The sequence below is a fragment of the Varanus komodoensis genome, unplaced genomic scaffold, assembly GCF_004798865.1.
Source record: "Varanus komodoensis strain SLA01 unplaced genomic scaffold, ASM479886v1 scaffold87, whole genome shotgun sequence".
Lineage (NCBI taxonomy): Eukaryota > Metazoa > Chordata > Lepidosauria > Squamata > Varanidae > Varanus > Varanus komodoensis.
In genome coordinates this window covers 1,330,638-1,342,995 of record NW_025336565.1, presented here as the reverse complement: position 1 = coordinate 1,342,995, position 12,358 = coordinate 1,330,638, and the positions used below count along the sequence as shown (strand labels likewise).

The 12,358-nt window shown below is 63.9% G+C and overlaps 1 protein-coding gene across 1 annotated transcript; it reads right to left on the bottom strand.

Annotated features, from left to right (window-relative positions):
* Nucleotides 1-1,664: 1,664 nt before the first annotated feature.
* TNK1 (tyrosine kinase non receptor 1) lies at nucleotides 1,665-11,664 on the bottom strand. Its single transcript, XM_044417127.1, has 13 exons — nucleotides 11,502-11,664; nucleotides 10,907-10,986; nucleotides 9,584-9,796; nucleotides 9,269-9,421; nucleotides 8,743-9,011; nucleotides 7,351-7,477; nucleotides 6,416-6,562; nucleotides 5,681-5,775; nucleotides 4,989-5,192; nucleotides 3,975-4,051; nucleotides 3,494-3,843; nucleotides 2,114-2,209; nucleotides 1,665-1,796 (listed from the first exon to the last, which is right to left on the bottom strand). The coding sequence occupies exons 1-13, from the start codon at nucleotides 11,662-11,664 to the stop codon at nucleotides 1,674-1,676; spliced, it is 2,097 nt and encodes a 698-aa protein (XP_044273062.1). The 3' UTR covers nucleotides 1,665-1,673.
* Between the last annotated feature and the right edge of the window lie 694 nt (nucleotides 11,665-12,358).

Genomic DNA, 12,358 nt, shown 5'->3' with positions numbered 1-12,358 from the left:
GAAGAAACCGTGGGAAGATCGGCCAACGGACGGTGGTGCCCGAAGCCCTTCGATGGTTGTCTTATTAACTTGACATGGTTCATGGAGTGGGTGGGCCGTGGAGGGCTGCCCCCACGGCCCTGTTCCTCCGTGGCAAACCGGGGAATAAATGTATGTCGCTCGGTGGTTCTTCTGCCTTTCCTGTGCTTTGGACTCTCTCGCATTTTCATGTTTGCTGGATCAGCACCAGCCTATCCCGCTTCCCGGTAAGGGCCAATGTTGCGGTAGGGCAGGGTGGCCCGACAGGACCCCAGAAGGCAGCGAGGAGAAGAGGGGGGCTGCCGGGGAGGCCTGCGCCGGGTCCTGAGCCAGCGGTACCCAGCCTGACACCCCCCCCCCCCGTTGTGCTGAACGGCCTTCTCCGCATTGGTCTGCAGGATTCTGGGAGCTGCGGTCCAGCACGGCTGGAGTGCAGCCGGTTGAAGTCCGGCTCCAGCAGCCCAGCTCCGTGTCTCCGTGCGAGCGCTGCAAGGCAGGGAAAACGTACTCTAAAACGTTGAACACGGATGCAGCCCGCGGCACTCCTGCCGTGCCTCCCGTGCGCTCGCTCCCCCCACCCACACGGCGCATGCTCCCCACGCCACACGGCTCGACGCGTTCGGCGCATTTTCGAGCTCTGGCACCGGAGCGGCGAGGTGGCGCTCTGTTTCTGAACGCAAGTGCAAGACAAGGGTTAGTACTGCAGGGCATGCTGCTGCGAGGTCAGTTTATTCTGTATGTACAAATGTAACACCACGCACTCCACATGCGCTCCCAGACGCACAAAGGGTTGGGACACGCACCCAGGCGAACATGCAATCCTTCAGCTGCTTCCTCGTGGTCCGCTTCTGGAGAGAGCAAGGCTTTGCAGCTGCGCTCTCGAAGTGCATTTTGGGAGTTGTAGTTTTGCACCACCGCTGTGACCCCCCCCCTCCCCGTGCTGGGTTCTCCCTTTAGGATTGGATGCCATCCCATGGATAGGAAGCGGCCGGCCGGCCCCTCCGTGCAGCTCAGCTCGTCGTGGCGTGATGCTTGCGGTAAACGCGAAGCGACTTAATTGGATGAGTTTGGAGCATGTGCTCAGGAACGTGGCCGAAAAGCGCAGGCTTGGTCGAGAAGGAATAAGCACTTCTCTAAGCTCCGTGAAAGCAGATCTCGCGAAAGGGAGACGTTCACACAGCGAGCCACAGGAGTGCTGCCGAAATTCATCATGGGGGCCTCTGGTCTGTCCAGGGAAGAGCCCCCCGGTGGGTGGAAGGCAATCCTGGATGAAGCCCCCGGTCTCCCAGCCACCTCCTTTAGGCAAGTCACATCCTTGTCGGAGTGTTAAACAACATCCTGCAGCATGGAAGACAATTCAGTCCTGTTGAGTCCAGAAGTGTGCAACCCAAGCCCGAGTTTGCCTCCAAGAGGACTAGCACCTTTGATAGTCTCCACCAACAACAAAGTAACCCTGAGAGGCGCACTTCCTTGCGGGGGGGTGGTTGGCGCGCAGGCAGGAGTCTTGGATGCCTCCGCACCACCCAGTGGGAACGTTCTGCAAAAGGCCCCCTTCTGTGGATGGGGAGGGGGGCATCCCGGCGCCTCGCGGTGGCCACCAGTGCAGGGAGGGTGTTGCTCGGCACGGGGGCTGCGAGGAGCGCGGGGCCCGCCAGTCAGGTGCGGAGTTTCCGGCTGAGCACGTAGCGCGAGGCCATGGCCAGGTTCCAGCGGTGCTTCTCCAGGATGTGCCGGCACTCCTCCCGCGAGTGGGAGCTGATGTGGAAGAGCTGGTCCACCTGTGGGTGCAGAGGGGGGAGGTCGCAGGAGGGCGCTCCTGGGGCGGGACCCCCGGGGGGGCCACCGGCCCTGGACGAGGGAACGGGGGCCCAGGTGGGTGCTCCAGCCAGCCAGTGCCCTGGCTGAGGCCGGGCAGAGCACGGACCGCCAGGCACAGGGAAGAGAATGCCCCCCGGTGTCTTTTTGGGGGGCTGCTCCGGGCCTTCCTTCTGCCCTGGGGCTCCGACATCCTGTGGGAAGGCCCTCGGAGGCGAGGCCGCCCTGCGCAAAGCCCACGGCTCGAGCGGCAGGCCCTGGTGGGGGGAGGGTCTCGCACCTTCAGCATCTGCACAGCTTTCTGGGCATCCCACCCGCTCAGCCGCAGGGCCTCCCGGCACTCCTCCGTCGTGGCCCCGTGGATCCGGTCTTCCACCTGGGCGGGCAGAGGGAAGGAGGCAGCAGGTAAGGGGTGCGGGGGGGGGGCGACATTCCCCCACGGGCCCCGATTCTGCCCCCAGGCAGGGCTTGCATGCAGAAGGCCCCCAAGAGGGGGCTTAAAGGGGATTGGGGAGGGGTCTGATCGGGGAGGGAGGGGGCGGCCCCGAGTCGAGGCATCGCTTGGCTTCCGCCCTGGGCTGCTCCAGAAGAGGCTTCTGCCATTATCTCCACACCTATGAGCGTGTTTTGCATGGCTGCCCCCCCCCCCCCCGCCAGGTTCTCTGGAGGGGGGCAAGTTGGACAGGCTGCCCAGGAAGCAGGCAGAAAGAGGGGGTGCAGGGGCCGTGGCGATCGGGGGGGGGGGGGGGCGGGCTGCATGGCGCTGGGGAGGCCTGGGGCTCCGGCTCACAGGCTGTGGGCTGCGCAAAACCGGCACTGGCCAAGTCGCTTCGGCCGGATCGGCTCTAGCGTCCTTATGAAATGGCACAGGATCAAATGAATCTCTGGTCTCGGATCAAATGAATCCTTCCACCTCGCTGGCTCCCTGCCCAGCTCATCCCAAAGCAACGCAATGGGAGCCTGGTTTTTCTGGGAAGGTGAGCATCAACCCTTCCCTGCCCAGCTGCAACCCCAAGAAATGCACAAGAGCTCAGCAGAGGCAACAAGCTTCCACTGGCACCAGTGGGCCAGCACACCCCGGGGAACAGGACTGGGGCCCCCAGGTGGAGTCGAGGCTCAGGGCCTCTCAGACCAGGCCTAGCAAGGACCCCCCCCCCCCCACGTGGGATCTCTAGGGAGGAAAAGACAGCTGCAGGCAGAAGAGACATCCGGGCCCGCTCTGACCCCGATAGCCAGGAGATGAGTCGACTTAATATTTTTCCTCTTCCCTCCCCACCCCTCTTTCCTCATATGTTATGACTTTTCCAGATCGTAAGACTTGTTCATGTGAAAGACCATAAGACTTTCTGGCTGAGGGGGTGGGGGGGGAATCCATAAACGCAGCTGGCCAGTAGCGTGGGAGGCCCTTCTCCGCCTGAGGCCTCGGGCGCCATTGCTGCTAGTCAAAGCATTCCAGGCTCCCCAGCGCAGTGCTCCTCCAGATGTGCCGGGCCAGGAACGAGGGGCGTGGCAGTCCACCACATCTGGAGGGGCACGAGGGTGCGTGTGTGCTGGCCCCTCGGGAGCCCCGAACCCGGAACGCCGGCCCTACGGGGGCCCACTGGGCCAGCGCTCCTCGCCCTCGATGAACTGGGAGTCACAGACCCGTTTGCATCCTGACCTCCTTGACCTTCTTCTCTATGTCGCTCAGGGCCAGCCTCTGCCCGCCAGGGGGCGCCGGGGCCATCGCTCCTTTGCTGGCCGGCCTGGGCAGCCGCTGGTCCTTGTCTCCGGCCACCGGAGGGCAGCCGGCCCTGGGCAGAGCCCACGAGGGAAGCGTCGGGTTCGGGAGGCAGGGTGCGGGCTTGGCAAGCCGAGGCTCTGGTGGGTGGGCTGCAGGGAAGGGCCCCGGGAGGTCGCTGAAGCGCCGCTGGACGGGCACACGGGGGTGATCCATCTTGAGGGCCGGAAACTTGGGTCTGTTGCGCAGGACGCTGAACTCCGAAATGGACTCCAGGCTTTTGGAGAGGCCTGGGGGAAAGAGCGAGGGCAAGGCCTTGTGGGCGGGGAGGGGTACCTGCGTGCCCGGCGCTGGCACAGGGCATCCAAGGACGGGCTCCGTGGCCCAAGCCCCCCCTCTGCCGGCCACGGGAGCAACTCACGTGAGAGCTGCAGTAGCTGCTGCCCCTTGAGGCGAGTCTCGGGTTTGACGTTTCCCCCCTGTGGCTTCGGTTTCTTCCTGAGGTAGAAAGCAGAGCCCGCAGTGACTTAAATTAGAATTAAGGAGCTGAATGGCATAAGGATTCATCACGGAAGGTGCCCAGCTGGGTTCGCGTTTCCCCCAAAACACCCCCAAGCCAGGCGACTTCCCCCCCCCCCACAGCCCCGTAGCCAGTGGGACCTCACAATCCCCTCCCTCCAGGTAGGAATCGCCCTGCAAAGGCCCATCCTCACGCCCCACTTCCCACTGCCGGAATGGGGCTGGAACAGCTTCCCCCATCCTGCCGCCCGGCAACCCCCATCATCCCCAGCTAGCATAGTCGCCGGTCCAGGATCCAGAGGGCCACCACGCAAACATCTGGAGCATCTCAGGCTGGGGGGAGGCTGCATCGGAAGGGGCTTTGTCCTCGGCCCGGAGGTGCCGCGGCCGCGTTCGGACAGCACGGCAAGCCGGGGCGGATTCCGCCTTGCGGGTTGTCACTGGGCTGTCTGAACCCGGGTTGTGGCTTCCGTGGCACTGGGGTCCCCCGGGAAGGGCAGCGACGCGGGAGAGAAATACAATGCAGAAATATCCCGGGGGCAGCCCCCTGCGCCAGACCTCCGGCCCCTGTGCTGACCGGGGAGGAGGAGGTGGGAGGCCCAGGCGAGGAGCAATGCACCATGGGATTGGAAGGGCAGGTGCTGCGGCTGATGGGAGATGTATTTATTTAATTCCTATGCCGCCCCGTCTTGGGCGCGCTCTGGGCGGGCACTTGCCGGCCACAGGAGGACTGAGCGGGGAGGAGGGAAACCGCGCGACCGTGGGCGACGAGGGCGCCGTGGGCAGCCGCGCGAGGTCGTGGCTCATGCCGCGGGCCCACTGCCAGTGCTCGGACCGGCCCGGGGTCCATGCGCGCCTGTGCGCGCCCTCGCGTCTGCGTGTGCTGGACAAGAGCGCTCCCCAGCCCGGAACGTACTCCTCCATCCGGTCGGGGGCCCCCCAGGCACGCTCCGGATCCACGTCGCCGTGGCCCAGGTGGACGAAGGAGCTTCGGATGGGGTGGCTGATCCGCGGGACTCCAGCTGCGGGGGCGGCTCCCTCTGGGGCCACGATGAACGACGGGAAGATGCCCACCTTCAGCGTCCGCTTGTTCTGCCCTCGACAGGTGGGTGAATCCGGGCTGGGCAGGAGCAGGAAGAGGAGGTTTCTGAGGGAAGGCCCTGCTGGCGTCTTTGCCGCACCCCAGATGTGGGGCCGTTGCCCCTCTGCTCATCACGCACGTGCGCGGTAGGAATGGAAGGGCCATAATTCTACAGGGCGCCTTTCCAGCCTTGCTTGAACTGATTCAGGCCTGGTGCGCTGGACTGCAACTCCCATGATCCCCAGCCAGCTGCTTGTGCAGGTTGAGGGAGGCTACTCTAAGCAGTGTGGAGACCAGATGAGAGTGCAGCCAAGCAGTGCCAGCCACAGCTGACTGTGCAACAGCAGTCATGGGATGAAAGAAGCGCTACAGCCTGAGGACTAGAGCCTTGACAAGTGCATGCGAAGAATAACACAGAGGCCCAATTCGGACACGAAGAGGGGCTGATGCGGTCCCAGTGATGGGGCTGGGGGGCTGTTCCCCGAGGCCCCTGGGGCCAAAGCGGGCCCTCCAGGCTCCCCACTCACCTGCCCTCGATAAGGGTGATCGCATCGTGGGCTTCCACCTGCAGCCAGCCCGGCTCGGCCAGGTCCCGGAAGGCCTTCACTTCCTTCGGACGGAGCTGAGCGGGAGAGAGGTGGGCGGGCAGAGCGGAGGCCGTGCCCGGCGGCGGTTGAGGATGGAGGTTTGAGGAGGGGCCCGGGTCACGCTATGGCCGCGCCCCGTTCCCGGGACCCAGCCTTGCCCTCCTCCGGCTACAGATCGTTCGCCTCCCTGGATTTTGCAGTTTTTCACCCTGCTCTGAAAAGCCTTTCCTCCGACTGGAGGGCTTGACCCCGAGCCCGGCTGGCGTTTTCTGGCCGTGGGCCCATCCCTTCGGCACTCTGCCGGCCCCCGGGCACAGCGCGTTGCCTGCCCGGTTCCAGGGGGCTCCGGCCGGGCCGCCGGGCAGGGAACCCGCCGGGGCTCGGGGACTAGGTGAGGCGCGGACGCAGCACCTTCCCGCACCCTCAGCTTCCGCGGCCCTCAGGCAGCTTCCCGCAATGGGTGCACAATTTGGGATTTGTCAAAGAGGAGCGCCCCCCACTGATCGGGACGCCGTCTCTGCACCCCCACCCCCTGCTGGGACCGGGGCCTCCTCCCCAATTTCGCCGGGGGGGAAACGGGAGGTGCTGGCCTTTGGAAGAGGCGAGCTGGCCCAGCCGCACACCCTCGCGGCTGCGCTGCAGGGGGCCCGTCCACGCCCCCGCGCCCCCGCTTACCTCCTGCAGCAGGGTGACCACCTCGCAGAATCGGGGCCTCTCCTCGGGGCCGTGGGCCCAGCACCTCAGCGCCAGCGAGTAGATGCCGCCCGGGCAGTCATCCGGCCGCTCCAGCCGCCCGCCTTCTCGGTCAATCTTGAGCATGATCTGTGGGAAGGAGAGGGTGCGACGGGTCTCCTCGGCAGGCTTGGGACCACAACACCCATCCTCGGCTCTGGCTAGCATGGCCCGTGGACAGGGATGACGGGAGCCGTAGTCAATGGCACCTGAGCGCCCGCGGATGGTCCCCCCCAGTCTGTCCCAGCTGCAGGGGGGCCTTCGGTCACATGCCTGTGCCAAAGTGGAGCTGTCCCTGCGGATTGAACCCGGGACCGGCACAGGCACAACGCACGTGCGACCCCCTCGGCTACAGCGTCGCCCTGCCTGGGGACGGTGGCCCCCTCAGCCGGACTGCCCCGAAATCGACCTCGGGGTGGGAGACGTGCCTCGTTTCTGAGGGAGATCCAAATGGAACCAGCCCACCTTCCCTCCCGGCAGAGTCTGGCGCATCCACGGGGTCCGGAGCCGGGGCACTTGGGGCTGGCACTCTCCAGGGGCCCCCCAAGCAAGCCGTGCACTGACCGTTTCCGGGGGACGGCTGGCAGCCAACCCAGCCAGCCCAACCCAGGCGAGGCCAGGGGGAGCCGGGGGGCTGCAGTGTGTCCGAACCCCGCAAACCTGCCCGAAGCACGAGATCCACCTCGTGGCTTGCTCTGCGCCCCCCCCCCCCCACACACACACAGAGCGCAGAAACAGCCTTCCTCAGACTGGGGCCAACAGGGTGTGGGAGTTCGCGTCCCATCATCCTGGGACTGACAGCAGCACACATCTTTGGTGCCCCAGGTCAGGTAGGGCCGACTTAGAAGCCACACAGAAACCCCCATCCAGAGGCCCACCTGCCTCCCCGAGCAGCCCATCCAGGGCTCCTCGCAGTAGGAGAACATCTCCCAGAGCGTCACGCCGAACATCCACACATCCGAGGCGCTGGTGAAGACGCCCATGCGCAAGCTCTCCGGGGCGCACCTGCGGGGAGGGAGGGCAGGTGAGAAGGCGAACCGTCCCCACGGGCTCCCGTGCCCAACGCTCCTCCGGGTTTGGCCGCTTCTCCGCCCCGCTCAGCCACGCTCCTGGCGGCAGGAGTTCAGCCCGGCGAGCAAAAGGAGTCTTGCTGTAGGGACTCGGCTCCTCCGCAAAGGAACCCACAGAAGCCTCAGCAAGGTTGCTCGATCAAACTGGACCCCCCCAAAAATATTTCTGCCATGGGGGATGCCTCTGGGAAGAGTTAAACAAGCTTTGCGACACCTGGACCGCTGGAGAGTCTTGGGCCGAACTGAGCTCCTCTGCCGGCCACCTCACCACCACACATCTGGGGGCCAGGAGGACAGGGCCCCCCACCCAAAACGGGGCCCTGGTACAAAGGCCCAGCCCTCCGTCTTGGCCTCAACACCTGCGGGGACCAGGTGGCCGAGAGGCACTCAGGCGGGGGCTGGGAATACATGAGGGTCGGCCAAGGAACTTTCCGCTCGATTTCGGGAGGGAAACACGGCTCAGCTGCGCGTGGATCTCGGAGCAAGCCTCGCGGCAGCCCCCGGATGCACACGGCGGGTCTGCAAGGCTCGCTGGCAGGGAGGGGGGGGGCCCCCGCACACGCCCCGCAGCACGGCGGGAATCGGATCGCGCTGCAATTCCACAGGCTTTCGAGAGAACGGGCTCTGGGCCTTGGCCAAGCACAACCGAGCCTTCCCATCCAGGGTGGGGCCGCCTTGCGGCCCAGCGCCTGGATTCAATTTCGGAGAGGCTCCCAGGAGGCGCATTCCTGAGGTGGGCAAGTCTGGCAGCCACACAGCTGGGACAAAGAGGCCGGCCTGGAGGAGAGGGAAGCTCTGGCCGTGCGAAGGTCCGGAGCAGGAGGAGCGTTTCTCCCCGGCAGCGTGGGGGGGAAACACGCCAACGCCAGGAAGCGCCCGCCCGCCCGCCCGCCCGGGGGAAAGAGATGGGCCCGGCAAGGAGCGTGGGCAGGGGGGGCTCTTATGGGATGCACCAGGACCCTGCCCAGCCTTCTCTTCTCATGCTCCAGGGCAGCGATCCCCAAGGTGGGCAGTCCCCACCCCCTGAAAGCTCGGGGCGTGGGGACTGGTTGCGTCAAACATGCCGCAGAGCAGCAGACCTCGTGCCAAGAAGGGGCGTGAGGAGCAAGGGCCGCTACCCCAGAGGAAAGGGGCTTGAAGCCCAAAGAGGGCTGGGAGCCGCCCGGCCCCCCCCCCACAGGGCGCCTGAACCCGTCGTACCAAGCAAAGGGGATGCGCCGGTGGGCCGACATGATGTAGCGGTCGCTCTTGCTCGAGAGGGGCCGCATGAGGCCGAAGTCGCCGATCTTGGCGTGGTCCTCCGAGGCCAGCAGGATGTTGCGGGCGGCCAGGTCGCGGTGGACGAAGCGCCTGGCCTCCAGGTAGGCCATGCCCCGGGCCACCTGGAGGGCGTAGCTCCAGAGCTGGTGCAGCGGGAAGGGCGGCCGGAGGCGGTCGTGCAGGGAGCCCAGCGGGGCCAGCTCCGTCACCTGCCCAGAGAAAGCGCCAGGTGCCTGCCTGCTCGAGGGAGCCAGTGCGCGTTTCCGGGGAAGCGTGCGCGTGCGGCCGCCTCCAGCAAGACTTGCGGGGATGACCGTCACGTCACGTCACGTCCCTCTCGGTCAGCAGGAAGGGGCCCCGTCCCGCTGCCCTCGTCTTCTCCCGTGCCCGGGGGCCTGGCTCCTCCCCTCTATCCCAGCCCCGCTGAGGGGACGGGCCCCAGGGGTCCAGCTGCGGCCGCCCTTACCATTTTGAGGGGCTGGGTGAGCACCACCCCGTAGAGGCGGATGAGGTTGGGGTGGTCCAGGCAGCACATGACGTTGACCTCATTGAGGAAATCGATCAGGGCCCCGGGGTCGGCGGACACCTCCGAGCGCAGCGTTTTCACGGCCACGGAAAGCTGGGGAAGGGACGTGGGTAAGGAGAAAGGAAGGGCAGGAGGGCCCGCAGGCGGTGCCGACAGGAAGACCCACCGCGACAGGCCGGCTGCCCCGCAGGTGCAGACAGCGCCCCCCCCGGCCCCTGCAGGGCGGAGAGCCGGGGGGCCGAGGGGCACACGTACCACCCTCCCGCCCGGCGCGCTCCACTCGGCACGATGCACGACCCCAAAGCAGCCGTCCCCTAGCCGCTCGCCACTCCGCAGGTCCCACTCGCTGATGAGGCACTTCAGGGGCAGGTCTGCCTCCGTCCGGGGCGGTGGGGGGGGCTGGGACGCCGAGGCCAGCTGCGGGGGGGCCGTTTCTTCGTTTTCTGGGCCGTGTCCCCCGGTGAACATCTACAAGGAAAGGGTCAGTTTTATCACTTACAAAAGAGCCCCTCAGTTATGGAACGCGCTCCCCAGAGAGGTCCGCCTGGCGCCGTCGTTATTTGTTTTTCGGCGCCAGGCTAAGACCTTTTATTTAAACGTTATTTTAATTAATTGCCAATTTATTTATTGGTTTTAACTTATTGCCTGGATGTTTCTAGTTTTTATTTATTTATTTATTTATTTATTAAAACATGTTTATGCCGCCCCATTCGCCGAAGCCTCAGGGCGGCTTACAACAATAAATTAAAATAATTATAATCTTAAATTAAAAAATATAAACATTAGATTAAAAATACAAAAATACAATATAAAATAAGCTGCCCTGGCCAGATAAAATCTGATAATATTAACAGTTAAAATGCCGCTTAAATAAAAAAGTCTTCGCCTGGTGCCGAAAAACAAATAACAACGGCGCCAGGCGGACCTCTCTGGGGAGCGCCTTCCATAGATTGGGCGCCACTGCAGAGAAAGCCCTGCTCCGGGTACTCGCCCTCCTAATTTCTTTCACGGAGGGTCCCCGGAGAAGGGCCTCTCCCGCCGATCTCAAGGGGCGGCTGGGCATATACGGATGTAAACGCTCCTTCGTAAGCCGCCCCGAGGCTTATGCAAAGGGGGCAGCATACAAGAATCCCAAATAAATACATAAATAAATAAAATATCAGCTACACCGCTCTTCTGTATAGGCTGCAGTGCCTGATCCTGCCTGATCCCGGAAGCTAAACAGGGCCCGGCCTGGCTGAAGCCTGGCTGGGTGCCTGAAGCGCTGTGCACCGCCAGAGAACGCCTGGTTATGAGAAATCGAATAATCTGACAATAACAGAACGTCCTAACAAAAGGCAGCATCTGAAATCACTGAAGGTCCACTGGGCGTGGGGCAGGGAAGGGAAGATCGGAGAAGAGCAAAACATCTGGACCGCATCCTCGTCCTAACGAAAGTCCCAAATCCGGCTCCAGGAGCTACTCGCCCTCCGGCGGTGGCCCAGAAAACCACACTTCTGGGCTCCACACACTGGTTTCTCCACACGTGTGCGTGGCTGCTGCTTGATGTTTGATTGTGTGTGTGTGGGGGGGGGGGACACCCCCCTTGTACACCCAGGACATCGGCCGTTGCCCCTGTGCCTTCCTGCGCTTCAGGGCCTCTTCCAACCGCCTCTGCCCTGCAGGAGAGGAAGGAAACACAGAAACAGAGCGCATCAGAAGGGGTCTCCCGGGCCATCTAGTCTGACCCCCAGCTTCAGCCAGTTCCGCTCATGACATGCCAGCGCTCCGATTTCTCGCCCCAAACCGTTCACCAGAGTTCATGATACCAATGTGGGTTTCTTTCACGGAATCAGTGGAAACTTTTTGCAGAGGCAGCTCAGATTCCCTCTGTCACCCACGGACAGCGTTTCGGAAAGGGAGTCATATATTGTAAAATAAATATGCCCACATTTGTCCACGGAGTGCGGGTGGGATTCATTCAGCCTCCGGCGCTTCTCATGGGGGCTTGGCTCCCCCGTCGGAAAGCCCCCTTCTCCCTGTTCCTCCAGCCTGATTTCCTCAATGAAAGCTCTGCTTCCAGGATGGCGGAATCCCACGTGCCAAATCACGGCAGCCCCTCTCGGCTTCCCTGCGCAGTCGGGCGATCCCCCCCGCTCCTGCCCCGCTGTCACACGTGCTGCCCCCCCCCGACCTGGGCGCCCCATGCCGATGCGGTCGAGGTCAGACGGCTTGACGTAGTCGAAGTGGCCCGGGCGGGTGACGTGGAGCTCGTCTCGGATCTTGCCGTAAAACTGCTCCAGCTGGATTTCCGCCAGCAGCTGCAGCAGCCATTCCGTGCTGTCGTCCGGAGCCATCACGGCACCTGCGAAGGGTTAAAAAAGGGAGCAGGTGCTTCGTCGAACCCTGGCACCTGTATCAAGGCGGGCCAGGGATGACCTCCACCCCCAAATCCGTGCTAATTCAGTGCCGCAGCTGCTCAAGTGGGAAAGCTGCCCTGGACAGGCTGGCCAGCGAGCATGGGGCGTGCACCTTGGCTCACTTGCTCGAGCCGTCTTTTCCCCAGCGCCCCGCTCTCCCTCTGCGGCAGGCTGTTGTGGATAGTGTGGGCTGGCTCTGGAGGGGCCAGTAACTCTCTGACAGGCCCCTTGGGTCCTTCCCTCTCTCAACGCCTGTGGGGCAGTCAGGGCAGCCGAAGGAATGGAACAGGGGTACCGCGGAGGCCCTGCGGGGCCGGGGACGCAGCTGACCTTCCAGCGTGTCCTTCCTATGAGCGAGTTGCACAGACTGCGGAAGTGCAGCGCTGTCAAGAAGGAAGCGCAATCCTGCAGTGGCCGGGAACGATGGGAGCTGTGGCACCAGGCTGGGGATGGAGGATCTAGGCCTAAACCTTACTTTGATCAGGATGGGATACGTTGTTCCTTCGCTTTCCCTCCCTGGCGGAACTCGACCGGGGGCACGAAGCACAGAGATTCAACAGGAGTGTCTCTCCAGCATGCGGTGAGACACATGATGCGCGTTTCTCCCCCCCCCCCCCCCCCCCCCCCCCCC

Bases quoted from the DNA above. Each gene is read 5' to 3' on its own strand.
- TNK1 (XM_044417127.1), bottom strand. From the start codon at position 11,664: ATGGCTCCGGACGACAGCACGGAATGGCTGCTGCAGCTGCTGGCGGAA. The intron at 7,478-8,742 runs GTACGACGGGTT...CCCTCCCCGCAG, and splicing joins CGGCGCATCCCCTTTGCTTG to GTGCGCCCCGGAGAGCTTGC. The intron at 4,052-4,988 runs GTACGTTCCGGG...TTTCTACCTCAG, and splicing joins GCCCCCGACCGGATGGAGGA to GAAGAAACCGAAGCCACAGG.